At 41.0% G+C, this 19,730-nt stretch overlaps 1 protein-coding gene across 1 annotated transcript; it reads left to right on the plus strand.

The window, feature by feature from the left end:
• The first annotated feature begins 18,448 nt into the window (after positions 1-18,448).
• Positions 18,449-19,393, plus strand: LOC104547591 (probable G-protein coupled receptor 141). The gene has a single exon (XM_010193368.1). It carries the CDS (start codon positions 18,449-18,451, stop codon positions 19,391-19,393), a length of 945 nt encoding a protein of 314 aa, XP_010191670.1.
• The last annotated feature ends 337 nt before the right edge of the window (positions 19,394-19,730 follow it).

Consider the following 19,730-nt stretch of genomic DNA (forward strand, 5'->3'; position numbering starts at 1 on the left):
GTGGGCCAGTCCGGCCCTCAGCGCCCTGCCTACGCGAACTACCGTGTAAACTGCCGCACCGCTCCGGGTCGCTCGCGCTCCCTGGGGGCTGCTTTTCTGCCTGAGGGGATTAACCGACACTCCTGTCCCCGCCCCCCGGTGAGTCACCGCTGACCGCCGGCAGGAGCTCACGTTTCCCTCACTGAGCGGGGGGGCTGGGGCACCGTCACTCTCTCTGCGCTTGTTGGCTCCGCGCTCGGTTTTTGGTTCTTCCCACAGTTAGGTCGCTTTTTGTCACTTTGGCAGGATCCCCCGGCGTGGTCCTCCACTCAGGAGCTCTTCGCCTCGGTACTTGGTAGAGAAGTTGAACATGTGGCCTAACAGCCAAGAAGGCCAACCACATCCTGGGCTGCATTACCAAAAGACCAGACAGATCCTATCATTCTCTCCAACTACCTCATGAGAGGCAGTAGAAGAAGATGGAGATGGATGCTTCTCAGAGGTACATAGCTATAGGGCAAGAGGCAATGGTTATTAGCTACAGCATGGGAAATTCCAGTTAGACATTAGGAAGAAAATATTTTCACTATGTGGGTGGTCAAACATTGCAACAAGGGCCTAGAGGCGATGGGATCTCCATTACTGGAGATATTCAAACTGAAGCAAGTACTGAGCAACTCGACATAAACTGGCAGTGCTTTGAGTGATGGGTTAAAACATGACATCCAGGTCCATATCCTATGTTACCCTAGGACTCTGCAAGTAGATCAGTCTTTAAAAGTGATGGATAAAGCTACATTTCCAGGGAAAGTGCAAACTTTACTCCTTTAAGAAACAAAGTCTCAGGGATATTTAATGCTTCATATAAGTGCTAAGGACGAGCAGCTCCTTAAAAACTTACAGCTGCTTTTGGCTTGGTGAGGTTAATGTAGAAAGTTTAGTTCTGGAAGCCTTCCTTACTGTTACTGAAAGGCAAAATACAGCCTACAGGTTAAAGCATAAGACATAGCATTAGGAGAAAAGTAGTTTAATTCTGATTCAATAGCAAACTTCCTTAGTGACTCTGAAGAAAGCATCTGAACTCTTTCTTGCCTTACCTTCACAACATGTAATATTGGACTAGTAGTCTATTACCCAGTTGAGACAAATTCGACACTATTTTTAATTTTTGCATTTGGGAATAGTGGAAAATATTGCTGTAGGTTTTATTTGATGAAAGGTATTAGTATGTCTTTTTTACATTGAGCTGGTTGTTAGCTTTGAACTGCAGATCACTAAAATCTTACAAGAATATTTTCTAAGCACAACCAGTAATTGGAGCAATAGTTTCCTTATTAAACCTTGAAAAGATCAGTTAGACATTTCTAGGGATAGTATTATTTCTCCAACTATTGCTTTTTATCTTGCAGAATCTTAACATAGGGGTAGAACAGAACATTTAATGAGCTTTTGGATTTAAAGGTCCCCAAGCATATCCCCTTAATTTGGAAGAAAGATAACATCCTTATTCTGAACACTTTCATTATTCATGCTGAAACTCCTGGGAATGTACCTTCAAGTTTTTGCAGATAAATGAGTTTGTCCTGCTACTTCTTGCATGGCCAGGCTTTGCAGCCCCTCTGCTGCACCGCTGATAAAGAACAACATTGCAAAATTAAAGTGAGGGAAGGAATAGTTGCACCTTTGCGTGTACCTCTGCTGCTGTGACTGATTTCTGGTAGCAAATATATAAATTGGATACGATTAAGAATATAGCCAACAGTGTATAATGAGGAAGATTATGATAATCTCAGCAAATCCCTGTCAAAACTTTATTCACATGCCTTATCCTCCTCATTTATAAAAAGACTGTAGTATACATAAAGCACATATAAAGCAGGTACTCACATCTCTTTGGAAGACTGTTGTTCAGTAACAAGACAGAAGCTTTTAATGTGTACCAGCAACCAGGCTGCCCTGCTTCAGGATTACTACATGTGTTTTGCCACTGCATCATGATGAAAGTACTTGCAAGAGCTCTCATATGAATATATTCACCTCTCAGGTGTTATCTGAGCAACTGAGCAAATGCTGCTGAGATGCTGAGTGGCCTTTGTATCACAGGAGAGAAATACCTATATCTATATATCCTCATACATGACTATAAACAAATACTCCCACACACACTTTTTCACTTTCAGTCAGATTAGTCTTTATTCCTTGCACCTGTAACTGACTGGAAGTATTTAATACGTATTGAAGAGGACTAAATTAACAACATGTCAACATGAATAGACTTCATACGTGAGATTATAACAATTGGTCCAATCACATTTGTGAGTTGTTTGTGGTTCCTGGGCAATGGGAACCCTTTCAGGAAACAGACAGAGCTGGGCTGCAGTTGCAGTTCCTCAGCAGCACTTCTCTGCAGAGCCGGGGAGTTCATACTGAGTGAGAAGAGCCTTCTGTGATACTGCTGGAGAGTCCATGGGTAAATGCTGTGAAGGTAGGCTGGACACAGACATGCAGAAGGGAGTTATTTTACTCCTCACCTCTGAGAGGAAGAGGGAAATATTATTAAACTCAAATGAGTAAGCTGCAGACCTGGATAGAGCTTAATGGTTCCTGGTGGGAGGTAGGCTTAAAGCAAAGCTGGGAGGAAATGTTTTAGGGTGGAAGTTAAAAGTGCGTCAAGTTTTTAGTTGGCTGCAGCAGTTGTGAATGTCAGATTTTGTGAAAAGTGAAGTAGAAGGTAGTTAAGACTGGGGAGTCAGAGTTGCAGGGAGGGCACCTGGGCTCCTTTTAGAACAGCATCCACACTTCTGTAATCCTTTCTGAAAATTAATTTATTAAAAGAAAATGTAAGCAAGAAAGGTAAAAGTAGTGGTTTTGCCAATCAATCTTTAAATAAAGAACAAGAAGGAGATTTCCATCGTCCTTCTACTAGCTTTCTCATAGGCTTTGGCACTCTTCTATGAGGAGTACATTTTTTAAAATTATCTCAGATGCTGAGCATCACAAGTCCCCCTGATAGTGAGGAGGCTGCCAGCTCTACCTTCACTTCGGTGCTTTTGGACACCTTCCCTGATGCTCTCAGACACTTGCACAGCTCAGCAAGGATGGCTGGTGAATGGTTTAGTGTCCACTTCTTGAGAGGCTCTGGATGGATTGCTTAGCCACTGATTATCTGCTCAGATACTGAATTTTACATCCCTGTTCTGTTGCTCAGCGTGTGCAGGAAGTCATTAGGAAGGCAGCAAAAGAATCCTGGGTGACAGGTTTTTTCATTTTATTGATGTTGCAGAGCTTTCTTTCGTTAGCCAGAAAAGAGCAGCTCAGTGTCTTTCTCAGTGATCAGGGAAAAGAAAAGCATGAACTGAGTAACATAGATAAATCAGACAAGATAGAGCTGTGACTGGAAGAAAGAGAAAAGTGGTTAGAAGGCACACCAACAAAAATGATACATGTCACCAAATGCAGACTGGTGTACATGTGTATTATTCGAGTTACTACGCAGTGGTGTTCTGTTTGGACTCTGTAACTTTTCTGGTTATATCAGGTGTGTTGTTTTTCTCTCTGTAGCATCAGTGGCACCTTTTTTTCTCCCCCTGTTGTGAACCCACAGCTCCACATCCCTCCTTCTGAGAAGACAGAAAGTAGCAGACTTGGTTTTTCACCTTCCACTTTGAAGCATACCATTGCAGTTCTCATCTTTGTGACAGTGTTATCAGCTGAAGCACAGAAACAGCTGATAGCAAGGGAAAATGAGCTGCAGGTTTGAAGGGTGCCAGATGCACCACAGTAACTGTCCATACACATGCTGCTGTCCAGGAGCACCGTACTACATGAGAGCTTAAATGTCCCTGGTGTTCTTAGCACCCATGGAAAAGCATCGCTCCTTTAAGTATGCAGTTTATGGCTCCCAGAAAAGGGTATCTGCTGCTCTTCATGTGGTGAACTGAACACAGGCTCATCTTTCTAAGAAAACTGCTGCAAAAATCACACATTATTCAAAAGTGATGCTGACGGCAGTAGGAAGTGTGATGTCTATTTTGCCTTGCTTTGTTGCATGATTATATGCTATAGGGTTGCACTTCATTTTGGTACATAAAGGAACCGGCCTTTCAAGTACATTATCAGAAGCAACTAGAGCCTGAGAAGATTCTGCTCACGACTTTACAAGTGAAAAAGTGAACAATACTGGATGAAATAGTTGGAGTCTTGTTACCATTATGTGTAGATGCACATAATGATTACATTGACATGACATCTAGCTAATCTTCACAAAGTATCCAAATGCCTTTCAAAGCTACATTGAATAAAGTGACTATATTAACAAGTTGCTCCAGATTGTTTCTCACCATATCTTCTCCATACTCAAATACAGAAACTTTTTCAGCACAGTATTTTATTTTGGTAAGTTGTTGTGGGTTTTTTTAATAAAAGTTCTGTTATGAATTTCTGCAAGAGATAAGAGAAGCAATAGCTTGGGTAGAGAGACTGCACAAAATTTACAGCTTTGTGGTTGTTCTTAGTTCCAGTTGTTAGCCCCATAGTCACCCCAGAGAGAGACCATCTCAATCACTTTATTCTTAACTTTAAGAGTTTCTGGGAAGTGCAGTTTCTCACCATTATCTTCATTCTGAAACTGGGAGTAGCTGCTTTGAAAAAGAATGTTATGGCTGTAGAGGGTCTTGAAGAGAAGAAACAGGGTCCTGATCTTGTATAGTTAGTTGGTGTTGTGATACAGGACCCTCTTGTAGCATGGCCTGCTACATATGCACACTGCAGCCATCCATATCAGCTGGACGTCCCAAAACATCATGTCCCAGAAGTATGTGTGGCTGCTCTTCAGCCTTGGTGTGGCACAGGTGTCACAAGCAGAGATCAGACCATCATCGGGTCTGTCTTCCAGGCAGTTGCAGCTGATGGGACGTTTTACATCTCAAATTACATCACAAGGTGATAACTATATTGGTGTGGATAAGTGGGGGTGGCTTTACTTGGGCCAGCCCAGTTTGATACCTCTCAACCTTGTATCTCAGAAGCTGAGGCACCGGGCAGCCCTTGGCTTCGTGGTGGGAACGCTCACCTTTCTGTTGCGTCCCAGCAGAAGATTGCAGCTGTGTCATCTCTGCTGCAGGAGATGCCATGAGGCCTCCCAGCTCGAACTGTGCATTTCTCAGAGCTTGCCTCTTTTCCTTCAATGACCTCCTACAGGGAAGGATAAACAGGTGAGGCAGTTTTTAGAAGAAAGGAAGAAGGGATTTGTTCCAGGTACTTGGCTTCAAAATCAGGGTTATTTTGAGTATATAAGAAGGTGCCAGTGGTATAGTTAGCATTATTTGAAGGAAATTTTGAGACCAGTATCTGTCAGATGATGAAGAGGTTGATGTAAAAGTGGTTTCTTTAGGAAAGAAGTACTTGTTATCCTACAAAGAGCATTGCAGTGACTTTATTTGCCATTCCGTGATGCCTTCCATGATGAAACAATTTGCTCAGTGGGTGAATAGGGAGTCATGGACATCATCTACATTGATTTTAGCAAGGCATTTTACATGGTGTCTTAATAACCCCTCGACAAGCTGTTGACATACAAGCTGGACAGATAGACCACAAGATAGGCAGAGAACTCTGTGTGTGTGTGTCTGGGAGGTCTGACTGCCTAGGGTGCAGCCTTAACATGTGCCAGCAGTGTGCCCTTACAGCAATTAGCACCCGTTAGGCCACTCCTGGGATGCTGTGTCCAGGTTTGGTCTTCCTGGTTCAAGAGACACACTGAAAAATTTGAAGCAGCAGAATCTCTCTTGCTGGAAATATTCAAGGCTGGGTTTGATGGGACCCTGGATTACCTGGTCTAAGGCCCTGCTTTCAACAAGAGGTTTGACCATAAAATCTCCAGAGGTTTTTGCCAGCCTGGATGTTTTTATGATCCAACAGCTACAATAGACACAAACCGAGATGTGCACATGGCTTTCTGCAGTGTCATGCAGAGGTACCAAAAGAAGTTCTGGAGGAGCTAACTGAAAAGGAGTACTGAAAAGCCTGGAAAACTGAGATAAATTTGACTAGAGGAAGTGTCACACCAACACAGATTTGTCACCAACTACCTGTTTAAAGCTAGCTTAGATATTTCTGCATAACATTGCATTCTGCATTGCACACACACCTCAGACTCGCATGGTAACATGCATATCTTCTTTTGCCAATGCCATACAGAAAGACTGCATGAACCTTTCACCCCTAAACCAACAGGCTTCTGAATCTGAAACAAAAAAGTTCAGGGAAGAAGTACTTTAAAAAAACCTGTAACAATATCATGCTGGAACCTCTTACTAGATTAATCAACTTCTTCTTAACCTAGAAGAGATCTCTGGTATATAGCTGAAATTAAGTTCATTTGAGGATAACCTTAGGTGTGGGAACAAAATGAGCTCACATGCCCAGTAACTTGTCTAGGGGAAACTGAATCTGAAAATTAAGCAGGGATAGGTTTTGATACAGAATTCATTACTTTATTGCCAGTTCACTGGGCAGAGCGAAATCTTTATTCTGAAGTGAAACTAAGGGGAAAAGAGTTTTAGCCAAATAAGAAGCATAAGTAGAATCTGATGTGGATATTCCACAGGCATTGCTTTATCTGCACTTTTCATTGTGGTAATGGTACTTAGCAGTGAATGGTGAGATCTGTCACCATGAGGGCTGTAGAAATCATTCCATCACTTTCAGTGCTGATTCTGATTTGTTGATGCAGAGAGAAAAGAAAACTTGTAATGGGAATCTTTCCTCAGAGAGTTGCTGCTTCTCATTTCCACTTCAGTAGTGCAATTAAACACATTAGCTGTGTGCTTTATTTTCTTAATCTCCCCCAATTCTTAACATCACTGATATCAACAGAAAGCTATTTTGGAGATCTTTTCTGTGAAGATGTATTTGAATTAGTGCTTAAAGTGCTAACTTGAGAGCCAGAAGCAATGGGACTGAAGAAGCATGTTGCTATGGCCAGTCTAACAAATCCTGTTTAGAAGCTAGAGCTCATGTCACTGCCCTACTGTGGCTATTTTGCTTTGGGACCAGAGCTCATATCTGCACTGAGTATGTCCTACACCATGTACCTACTGTACCTACTTATGTTGGTGTTACTTCGGGTGTCTCTCCACCGTGCTCCACTAACTCCAGGTGGATTTTTCTAATTTTTCCTGTGCATTTATTATGTAGGGCTCATAATAACATGTGGGAATGTCCTGTCAGTCTGTCTTCAGCTAAAAAAGCTCATAACTGCTATAGCAAAAAATAATGTCACATACCTGGTGCTTCTGCTTTTCTGTGTTCAGAAACACGTACAGAACATCAAAAACCTGGATGAAATTAAAAGAAGGAAGTTTGACAATGAGGCTGATTGTTTATTGTTTTCAATTATATTTTTGACAGAGAGGTCTAAAGCTCAACCAAGAATAGGGATCCAGTGGCATGGTGTTCTGTGCAGCACCACAGCACAGGGCACTCCAAAACCAAGTAAGCAGATTTGGACTGATTTTGGCAAAACAGTATTATGGCCACAAGCAGCATGGCCCAAGGTTTTCTGGGGAGTCCTGTGTCAATGAGATGGAAAGAGAGGCTGAAGGAAAGCAAGTTAGGAGGTCAGTGGGACAAAGGGCAAGTGTGGGTGCTCTTTCCACAGCCCAGAACAGCAACGCTTACTGTGTTTCTGCAGCTGCTGCTGGCTGGACTCTAGCTGCAGCCTTTAACGTTTCAGCTGAACTTCAAATAGGCGAAAGTCTTAAAAAATGGATCAGTAACAAGCACAGTTATCTTCACACTCTGGCAAATGGAAGAAGATCTTAATTTAATACAAGTGCTTATCATTAGCTCAGAACAGAAACCTCCAGATTTAACAGCAAAATGAACCATATCAGCCCAAACAGTTCGATGTACGAGAGCACTTGCATGCATATGGTGCCTCATTCCATCACACAGTCTTTTGCTGTGCTGATCGGGAAAGGCTCTTGCAAATCAGCATACCTTACGAATGCAGAGTGGATCAATTCCCTTGCAGTAAATTCCTCATTTCTGAAAGAGATAGAAGGAACTCTGAGTTCCTGTCTAAACCAACTGCAATAGCAAAGTCATGTATTTTATTGTACTTAACACTGAGGTAGGAGAGCATCTCCGTTATCCATCTGGCAGTACTGGTACTAAGCTTTGCTTTCTGTACAGCTCCTAGCAGACACTCTTAGACTAATGCAGGGAGGTTTGGTGCTTTAGCAACAAGACAACATATTTTAGCATACTAAATTTCATAAATATCTGCATGTGTATATTCAGCATGAAAATGATCATGAGTAAAATTACTTTTTCCACGCATCTGATGACAGAGTTTGTATTACCTCTGCAGTCAGAAATCAAATGAAATAAACAATCTGAGAATAAAACAGTATTAGCAATTACGGTAAGCATTTTGAGGGCGAGTAGCAATAGATTTGTGCTGTAATCTTTTGTTTAAAAAAAAATTCTTCCTTACATCATGCTGCCTGCCTCAGCAGGCAATTAGTGACAGGCTAGTATGGAGTTCAAACAAATTCTAAGGTGAGCGCTGTCTTTTCAGGTGAAGGAAAGGGCTTTTTCTTCTCAGAAAGACGTATATGTGTACAGGATCGACACGGTACCACATATATGATTTCATTCTCTGTCATCTAATGTCATCCTTATGGCAGGAAAAATGCATCTCCTTGTCGATAGCTCCTTCTTCCATATTTTTTTTTTTTTAATTTTAAACAAGCTCCAATAACGAGTGAATTGCTGTGCTGGCTTTCTGATGAAAGGCCTGTCTCCTGAAAATCCTACTGGCAAGCAACAGATATGAACTAGTAAAATTCCTGCAGAACAAGATAATATTAAAGCTGGTGATAGACTGCTGGAAAGGCGCCGTTGTTAAAAGTAAGTAAGACACCTTGGCAAAAAGGTCTATTTAGATTGGAGTCTGCACAGGTATCTTTTGTACCCAGTTCTGATTGCTCCTCCCATCCACAGTGACAAACACGAGGCCAAAGCAGAGTGCCAGTAGAAAACAGAAGCAGATATGGAGAAAGTTAGGCAAATTATTAGTGTCAGAACAGGTGTTTAGTCATTTTCTAGATTTGTGAATCCCTCCCACACATGCTATTAAAGAAGCAGTACAACAGATTTTGATGTGGATATAGGTTTGGTTTTGTTTGTGGTTCTTCTCTGTTGAAAGATCTCTTTTATGGTAAAACCTGAATAGAAATTTGAAGTAGCTTTAGTGATGTGCTATATTTCAACATGGAATGAGGTGCAATTTTTGTGCTTCCAAAGGAGAGAAAGGTAGTGATACGGACTGAAGGGGAAACAGACTTTATGAACACCACTCTGTCTCAGGTGCTTTTAAGCATATTTCTTTTGAGTAGTAATGCCCAGGGATAGTAGCTTGCAAAGCGGATATTTCCCCGCCTCTAAATTAGAAAATGAAACTACAGGGAGGCCACCAGATATATTTCCACTTTTCAGAGAAGCTTGAATTTATATCTCTGCTGTGCAAAGACGTGTGAAACAAGGAATTGCAAGTCACATTTTCCTCCCTATACTTTTCCAAAATGTTCTTTCAGAAGTGTCACAGGCAGTATTTCTCACTCCTAGGATGCCTTGCACAGCCTGGGTGACAGCCGCAAATCACAATTGCTTCAGAGCCCAGATAGAGACATTTTAAGAAACCTACTATCTACAAAATACTTTTGGGTGTTATTGATACCGAGCATTTTTCCTTTTGTAGATAATTAATATATTTCTAGTCAGGTGCTTGAGTAAGACACATTAGAAATATAAGTAAAAAATATAATTTTGTTGGTAGAAGCAAAAAGTTATTCACTCTAACTGCATACTGCCTTTCAGCTATTTATATTATATATAAATATGGTATGATCCTCTACTTAATGATAAATTTCAATTAACCTCCCACAATTACACCTTAATCCTTGCTTGAGAACACTGCTCTGACCCATCCTAAGAAAAGACCTGAGGAACAGGTGACCAACACCTGGTGTTGGTCAGCCCATAGGTACATCTACTGAAACCATCTCTTTCACAGTCAAACATGTACAGCAATATAGGATTTTCTCCAGTTTAGGAAAGGATAGATTATATCAGATCAGTTGTAAAAAAATGGAACCTTGTTTAATCTGTCCAGCCCCCTTCATATCTCCACTGCAGGATTTTGGGAGGCAGTTTCAGAGGAACCTGTCTTCATGCCATAGTTGCAATTGTCTGCTTTATATTCAGGCACAAATCAAAGGGAAAATTGAAAAAGTAGGGCCTTGATCTGCTGTCCCACTGGACTCAATCAGTCAGAGGTGTCATTGGTGAAACTGGAACTGCACAGTATTAAAATTGTACACTAGAGATGAGAATCAGGCTCATGGCTTACTGCAAGGCTAATACACAGCTATGAGACAGTGCCTTGGCTGGTATGAATAGGCTTATACTTATTAATATAAATGAAGTTTACGTGATGGATCTACATATATAAATGGAACAAAGGAGGCTAGAAACCATCACTGGAGTAGTGTTTCGATAATATAAGAACTGATTCTTCCATGAATGTAATGAGGAGCAGGGTCTAGCCCTTCCAGTGTAAAAGAAAATTATATAATTAAGGAATACTTCGCTACTTTGCTTTTTCAGGCTGGCAGAAGTCTGATCAACTATGCAACAAAGCTGATTTATTCAGGTAATTGTCCCTCACAATTTGGGGAATATTTCAAAACTGACCCTTAACTATCGCAGGTCTCTATAGGCTTCTATAGGCCCCTCTGAGGGCCGGATTCTCTGCTATCAACATCAGCTTGGTGTTTTCAGGAACATCACTCCAGGTTTGCCCTCAACTAACTAAAGGACTCAGGATACCCACAGTGAACTTAAGGTGTTCAGGCTGAGCTTATTTTTTGCTTTCTGCTGTCTACATAAATGCAGGAGAGGAGCAGTTTTCCTGAAGACCCAACCACCACATCTGCATACCTCCTACCACCCTGTATGGTCCACTTATGAATTAGCACTTCAAATCCTTGAGTCCTGGTGCAATAAATGTAGAAAAACAAAACACCTGGGTTGCCATGGTTATTCTGTGTACATCTCCGAGTTCAGAACATCTGAAAAATCACTTAAGAGTATTGTGCCTGAAAATAAAGGACACGGTTCTTTTTTCTCAAGGACCATTCACACAATCCAGCATAAAGGAGCCTTGATGCTACTCAGATCTCAGGACAGGTAGTTCTTGAAATCTGGACCAGACTCCCAACTATTATTAAACAGACTTGACCTGTGAAATTGTTGCCATAGTGAAAAGTTGAACTAGGTGAAAGGTCTGATCTAGGTGATACAATGGTATTGTGCAAACCCACCAACAAACTTCTTCTAGATTTTGAGGTATTGCTAGGACCATCAGCACTTACTCCAAACTTGCAAAATATGCAGCACCTGTGTTTAAATTCTGCTGGTGCATGATGTTCTAAAATAATCACACTCTGCTACCAGCTCAGTACATTACTGGAAAATGTGAAAATCTAAACGTACCAATTTGGAATCTATTCTTTGAACTGCAGTGAGAGAAACATACTCCAGAGTTTATATGTATCGCTGCTAAATCTTGGGCAAGATTGCATCAATTTAGCAGGTAAAATGAACTGCAATCATGTGTATTAAGCTCTCTATACCTATCTAGATCTTGACACTAACAACAGCTTAGACATGAGCAAAGATAATGAGGATGTCTGTCCCAGACCACACTCTGGTATTTCAGTATTTGTTTTAATCCTGGCCCAATGCAAGGATTGAAGAATTTTGGAATGCAAACATATACAAGGAAGACAACCTGGAAAGCCCCATTTGTGATGACTGCTTGGGAAAACAGCATTGTTATTTATCAACAATATTATATAACTTATATATTGTATCAACAATATTATACATATTCAGATATGTATCAACAACATTGTGTAACTCAGAAAAACCCCACATTCGGATGCTACCTGCAGATCTTATCTTGGCTTTCTTCCTGCTGTTATTGGGATGTATTTATTCTCGAATAAAACCTACAAGAAGCCAAGACAACATGACTAACATGAGAAGGTACAGGACTTGATTTAAGGATATCTTACCTTTCTATCTGGCTTTGCCACAGAGGTTTCAGATTTTTAACTATAGCATGGAAAGAAGAGTATGTATGCATTTTAACAGAGCTTTGATATCAGCTGCAGAAAGGTATCAGGGAAGAGCTAAGCATTATTATTATGATCACTTTTTCCTGTTATCTGAATGGCTCTTTAGCTGTTAGCCTCTGTTAAAACTGCAAAATGCAAAAAGACAATCTCTATCACATACCAGTCTGTTGTGAAGTACCTCAGAACAGTACGGCCCTTGTGTTTTTTTTTTCAACCAAATGTGAAGCAACAGGATGTAGTCAGTTAAAATATTATTTTGTAAGATTATATGAAAATGTTGAATGTTAATACCATGGCTTTAAAAACTATTATACTCCACTATAACAATGTGTTCTGGCAGAAATGAGTTGAGCTTGCAGGAGGGCAAAACTGACCTTGCACAGACTCCTCACAGAGACTCAGTCCTCCAGTAAGACATGTTTTACCACATACACCACACAGCAACCATCGCTGCTGCTGAGCCTTCGATACAGATGTGCCTCATGTTTTTTTAATAAAGCCTGCTAGTTTCATTTTGCTAGCACCATACAGGTGTAGCAATGGCACCTATCCCAAGGTCCAGATGCTGAGCTACAGTCTTGGCAGAAATCAGGGCTGAGACATGGTGCCGGGTTTTAGGGTGAGCTTCATTTCATCCCTTATTCTTTGATGTCTGTACTTTAACTATACCTAAACCCACACTTAGTCAGTTACAGTATAGATCATATTTCGCTTCTGTCCTACCATGTTTCCTCAAAGCACTCCTTCAAATGTTCCCCTCCACTCTGGGGAATAACATTTCCAAACAAGTGAGCATTTCTGTGTTCTGTGGGGCTTACATCTGTGTGTAGACTTGATCATTTTGGGCAATAGAAGAATGTAACTGTTGAGACATGGGAGTCTTTGAAGACCTCCTATGGCTAAGAAATAGCTGCAAATTAGGGGAACCTGTGATGGAACTAAAAGTCTTCCTTAGGTTGTGTGCTTACAGGCAGCCCTGCCCTCACATAGCTGAGGCTCATGGTTGTTTTTTTGTCATAGGCTCAGAGAAGGAAGTAAGGCAGTGACTCTTTAAATTATCAGGTGTTTTGCTTTTTGTTTGTAGAGCTTCCAGAAAATGAAGAGCGAAGTGAACAGCACTTGAAGAGTGCAGGTAGATGAACTCCAATCTAAGTATACACAGAACTAACAAAAGCCTTGGTTTGGAATGGTTTTAAAACAATGTTTGTAACTTTAGGTAAAAAAAAAAGCATCCAGTTGTTTTATTCTGAACACATTTGAAAGCTTTTCTGTACAACTATTTTTGTTGTTGTTGTTCGTAATTTCCTAGTATAGGAGAACATTGCTTCATCCTTTTTCATATTGCTGTCCTGCAGGTCTACTCTGCCTCCTAAAATTGCGAGGCAGTTCATTTTGTTTTAATCCATCTTTGTCTGTATGTGTGATATCATCCGATCTCTGTAAAGACCAGTTTGTTCTCTTTGATAAGATACAGGTAGGACAGTAGATAATTATTTTCAGAAAGATTCCATGGTTTCTGGTTTTGTGCGAAAACAGCAAAAATCTCAAACAAGAGTGGGCTAACTCAACATGTTTTTTTCATCCCATTTGTTCTTCACTAGTCTGGATTTAAACTAAGAAGTATCAGTCTAATGATGACATAGCCTGCAAGACATGAGTCAATGAGTTAGCAAATGAGTTAGAGGAATCACTAATATTTGTTTGAAAAAAAAATCAATATCTAAATGTAAACACACACTTGATGTTTCATATCTTTTAATTTGAGATGTTTTCTTTTAAGCAGATGTTTATACTTGAAACTTCAGGTGTGTGTGCTTATTTCGAAGAGAATTCTGCAATTATTCTAGTGGCATAGGCTACATTACCATAACACAGCATGGAATTAGAGCAAATCGAAAAGCAATTACAAAGCTCTCAACAGAAAGCATCTCTGAGACTAAATAAGGATGTTTGTGAAACAAATGCACATTTTAAACAGACTTCTATTAAATAAAATTTGTATTTTGCACTGCCTCCACACTAGTCTAGTTCAGTGCAGAAATGTCAGTTCTGACAATCATTCATTTTTCCATTTTATTAAATCTGTCAAAAATAGAAATATTCCATTTGAATTGTACTTTTTCACCTCCAAATTCAAAGGAAACTTCTCAGCTGGGTGCATGCAGGCTGCAAACACTTCTTCTGCAGAACCCAACTGTCAGAACACATGAAAATCTGTGTGAAGCCTGCCAGTTCCTCAGCAGACTTATACAGGGGGATAAATTTTGCAAACATTTGTTATTCAGGGAGTAGAGCTCACTGTTTGGCAGAGACTGTAAGAATGTCATTGTTTTTGACAAATTATATTTTGGTTTTTTTTTCAATAAGTTGATATAATGTTGATGTAACATAATGGTGACGGATTAACCTGGTTGGAAAAATAGTAAGCAATGAAGGGAACAAGCCAGTGACAGGCGAATCTGGATTGTTAAATCAGGTGCAAACTAGAAACATGCATTTTTAGCTCTGCCAAATGCAAAGTTACTTGTCTAAGAACCAAGCAAGAACACAGTGCTGTTGGATGCAGCTCAGTGAGAACCCACAGGTGTGACTGGGATGAAGAGAAAATAGTTATTTTCTGTCTCTTCTCTCTACTTATCTATAGGGTAAGCTAAAAATTGACAAAGGGTTTCTAAATCTGAAGGCAAAACCAGGAGCACATACTGTGCCTGGAAGCTGAGGTAGTACAAATTCTGTCTAGAAATATTGTTTACTGTTTTTTAACAGTAGGATAATTAACAGTAAGACAAAAAAGAAAAAAGTTCCTGAAGGTTGGAATAAACATTATTTTACAGGGAAAATTTTGACAGACTGAATAATTTTTGTAAATGACACGCTCTGACCTGAAAAGAGAAGTCCAGGGAAGCCCTGTGGACTATGCTGCACAGAAAGTCAGGGGAAATGAATGTGATGGCCTTATCCACCCTGATAACTGATCAATCTTGAACGCACAAGAATAATTTTGCTGATCGTATTTCTGAAAGAACTCAGCATCTGGCCTCTATCTCCTTTGTCAAACTGAAACACAGCTATTATGGCAGTTGTTCCGTTGGCACCAGCAGGTGTCATGGCTGTTCAAAGCACATGCCCGGCAGAGGTTCAGCCAAGCAATGAGAGGCTTAAGTCAGAGGAAGACCAAACCTTGCTCCAAAACTTGAGCTATATCACTGAACTGGCAGTAGCTAGAGGGGGTAGGAAGGCACAGAAACAAGAAGACCTCCTTGAGGAGAAACTCTCTGCTTTTGGATGTGCAATGAGGTAAGTCCTCTCCATGCTCCTTCTGCTCTTACAGTTGTCAAGAGCTAACATTAGTGTGCATGAAGGGAAGCCACCTGGGTAAGGCAAAGCTGCAAAGTACCGTCCTGAAGGAGATCCTGAGTGCTTCAGACATTGTTTGGGGCCAGGGGGTGTGTGTGGAGGAGGCAAGAAGGGGTAAGACTGAAATGTAACTCTGTGACCAGGATAAGGCCACTCTGTAAAATGCAAGGTAATTATAAGATAGTTTAAAAAGCTGATAAGCAAGCTAGATTCAGTACTGAAGCAGTGCTGGTAAAGCTGGCAAGAGCTTACACCAGCTGACATTGGCAGAGGGCTAAGCTGTGTGGGGGAAGACCATTTCTTAGACAGCTTGATACCACGGTCAGTGGTCTCCTCTGCTGTTCCTCCTTTGCTGTGAGATATTATCCAGCTCTTGGAGACTTCTATAGCTCATGTTTCCAGTGAGGTTCAGTATATAGCCTTATGCCATATAATTAATTAGTTTCTTGTAAGACCTGCATTCATTCTCATTCCATGTGCCTCCTGTCGAAGTTTGGCCAAAGGACTTGTTAGTTGTATTTCAGGTCAGTAGGCTATAGCTATGCAAATGTCAGTACAGTAGGAAACCTCATTTCACCAGAAAGCAGCGTTTCCTCTGTGAAACATGCCGTGTGTCATGCTATACTCTGTATTCATGACACGATATTTCAGTGGAATGTCTATAGTATTGAGGAGCTGATCATCTTGGTAGCTTTTTTTTAATGATTAAGGAAAATGAGATTTCCTGCCGCATCTTACAACAAAAAGATATAGCTATGACTGCAAAAATCTGCAGAAACCTGCATTTTAGTGTCTCAGTTGTTTATCTGCAGATAGAAATAGGTCCCTCGCTGTCCCCTTAATAGGAATGTCTGAGGAAAATATCAGTTATCTGGCTTCTGCTTATCTGTTTCTTACTACCTTCAGTTCACATTTCAGTGCCAGGCTTCAAAGGGTGACAGCGAGGGGTCCTTGCTCTCCAAGCGCTGCCTTGCTGATGGGACTGCTTACACCAACCCACATCTCCAGCAGGTTGCCTTTATGGCTGTTGCACTTTTAAAACTTTAAGTACGAATTTTAAATTAAAACAGTGTGATAATGCCACATTTTAGAGATATCTTTTCAAATTAAAGCTTAAGGATTTGGAGAAACTGATGAGCAGCTATTGCTAATCCCCTCTGGCTTGCACCGTTGTGAGGCTGAAGCGCAACATCCCAGAAACGAGAACAAAACTGGAAGGAACTTGCATGGTTTCTGATGCAAGAGCTGCAGTGTACCAATAAGCAGCACCTTTGAGAAAAAGCTTTTTCATTGCAACCCATTGCACTTCTCCTAATGTACTGAAATTAGCTGTCCATGTAACTCTGAAATGCAGTTTTAAACAGAAAAGGTCAGTAAGTGCTAACAACTGATACATCCATTTGGGATATGGCAGTTATGTTGATTGCAATGAAATATGTGGAGTCTTAGATGCATTGGTATAGCTAGAGAATAACTGACTTTTTAATGCATAAAGAGATCTTGATTACTGTAGGAGTGAATGCTTAGAAATATTGCTAAGGAACAACAAAAAAATATCTGAGATGCATCACATTAATTTATTCCCCACTACTAGCAATATCAGTTTATAAAACTATTACAAGGTATTTCCTCTTTTCCACAAAAGAGAGAACTGCTAAAGAACTTTTTTTCCCCTCCCAACTTCTGGCAGTATGTGCTACCTAAAAATGAAAATAAGCCGAAATACCACCCATACAAAGAGATAGAGGAACTGCTTTGTGAAGTTAACAACATTGCAAAGTTCAAAGAAAAACTGCAACTACTCACTCGGGACAAAATCTCCTCTTGTGTTGTGGGATTCGCTGATGAAACAGATGAGATACCAGACTCGGTTTTAAATTGTAGTATACCTGGGACAGCACAGAGTCTAGCACTGTTCAGTTTTCCCTGCTTCTTTTCTGTGACTGTAGTGTGGACATCCTCTTGATACTTTCATAGCCATGCTTCAGGATAACACCCTACCTGAACTCTTCCCATCCCACACAATCTTGCAGAACTTAAAAATCCTACCAGAATTTACATTTAGAATTATGATAATGATATTTAATCTCTCTTTGGAACAGTAATTTTTAAAAAAATTTGTAACATACTTATTAAACTTGCTATTAACTTTCATCTAGCCTCATCTTGGGCCAGACAGGCTGATTTGCACTAACCTAGGATGTCGATTCCTAACGTTTTCTAACAGCCTATTTTGTAACACCCAGTTACCACATATTAGATGTGAAATGGCCCTGAACACCAGGACAGCACTGCCTACGATTCTTGGTCTGGCAGGAGCTGAGCAGGATCACCATGGAGCCTGGATATCCATGGTGTTTAATCCCTTACTCAGATAAACTGTCTGTGGAGAAGGAGGAGTTGACTGTAGTGTGTGCAAAACTGAGCTATCAGTATCAAACAAAATTTGTAGCTTTGATAAATCAATACATGATTATTATCTGGCTGATATAAACTGATGAATGAGTAGTAGAGTTCAAGCAGTATCTGATCTTCACTGCAAAAGCAAGCAGATGCTCAGAAGAGAGAAGAACTAATAACACAGAGAGATCAAAACCACCACAATCACATCATTTATCTAAAGACCTCTTCTTCCCACATATTACTAATTCATGCTTGTTTTCAATGGTATGGCTAACAATGTCTTAAGGACTAGAGCAGCTTCTCTGCTCGACCTTCTCAGCCTTTTTTCTCTAGGCTGAAGGATGCTTGAATAAAACTACTGGTTACAGCTTGTGCCAGCTGTGAGATTCCAGGATTATCCCTTTAAGCAAGGTCCAGGTGGAAAACTCTGCTGGCTTTTCAGGTGGGCCTTCTGATTCCTACCTTATCTTAGTCTTTATATATTCTTTCATTTCTAGAGCATGTACAAAGAAGATTTCAAGACCATGATTGAAGAGAACAGGAGCAGCAATGACACTTTCTCTGCCTTCACTCACACCAACACCATGAGCGCCATACTGATTACCACCTACTCAGTTGCCTTTGCTGGAGGTGGGATTGGGTCGATCATGATGTCGTTTGTGCTGGTCAAGATGAACGCTCTGTCTGCGACCACCACAGCCATCATTAACCTGGTTGTTGTGCACAGCCTCCTCCTCTTCACGATACCGTTCCGCCTGCACTACTATGTCAACAAGAAGTGGGTATTCAAGATGCCATTTTGCAAAATGGTGAGTGCCATGGTGCACATCCACATGTACTTGACCTTCCTATTCTATGTGATCACTCTGGTGATCCGGTGGCTCATCTTCTTTCAGTGGAAGGACAAGGTGGAGTTTTACAGGAAGCTGCATGCTATTGCAGCAAGCATTGCCGTGTGGGTCTTTGTCATGGTCTTTGTGGTGCCAGTCTTGTACTTTGAGTATGGGCGCTCAGGTCTATACAATGATACAACATGCTTTAAATTCCACAAAGAACTACAGCAGGATAGTGTGAAAGCACTGAACTACGCCATAGTTGTAGCTATTGCCTGCATTACTTGTGTCCTCTTGGGCCTGCAGATTTTCATCCTGGTACAAGTGGCAAGAAAACTTTCCACCTCCTTCTGGTCACACCAAGAGTTCTGGGCCCAGGTGAAAAACTTGATTTTCATCTGTGTCATCATAATTTGCTTCCTTCCCTATCACCTCTTTAGGTCCTACTACATACAGCATGTGAGTGATTTTGACCAGTTAGAAAGCTACAATGAAGTGTTTTTGAGTCTGACTGCCCTCAGCTGCCTGGATCTGCTGTCGTTCGTGCTGAGCGGAAGCCGCCTCTTCAAGCAAAAGGTGGGCATGCTCCGCAGCAGGTTGTCTTGCTGCTAGCACCAGCCTCCTGCAGTGTGTGTAGACCTGGCATGGCAAACCTCCACCTCAGTAAGTCAGGGCGAGCCCTGGAAATAGCGCAACACACTTGTGTGGGACTCTGCACACCTGCTCCCTGAAATATTGGGATGAACCACCTCCAGTGTCTCAGCTGCTAAACTGGAACATCACCTCTGGGATTTCCTCATGGTGCTACCTAGTGACTTGCAGCTGGAGAAGAGGGAGGACAGAGCATGGGCTTTTCCGTTTGGTTTTACATCAAGGTCTGTGGAGTCAAAGGCACTAGGAGAAGACTCAAGAGAATTTGCAGAGTGTAGAAACACAAATAGAAAAGTGG

Source organism: Mesitornis unicolor, unplaced genomic scaffold, assembly GCF_000695765.1.
Source record: "Mesitornis unicolor isolate BGI_N332 unplaced genomic scaffold, ASM69576v1 scaffold6231, whole genome shotgun sequence".
In the NCBI taxonomy this organism is placed as follows: Eukaryota; Metazoa; Chordata; class Aves; order Mesitornithiformes; family Mesitornithidae; genus Mesitornis; species Mesitornis unicolor.

What these genes read in the sequence shown, in the direction of transcription:
- LOC104547591 (XM_010193368.1), top strand. Translation starts at nt 18,449, where the DNA reads ATGTACAAAGAAGATTTCAAGACCATGATTGAAGAGAACAGGAGCAGC.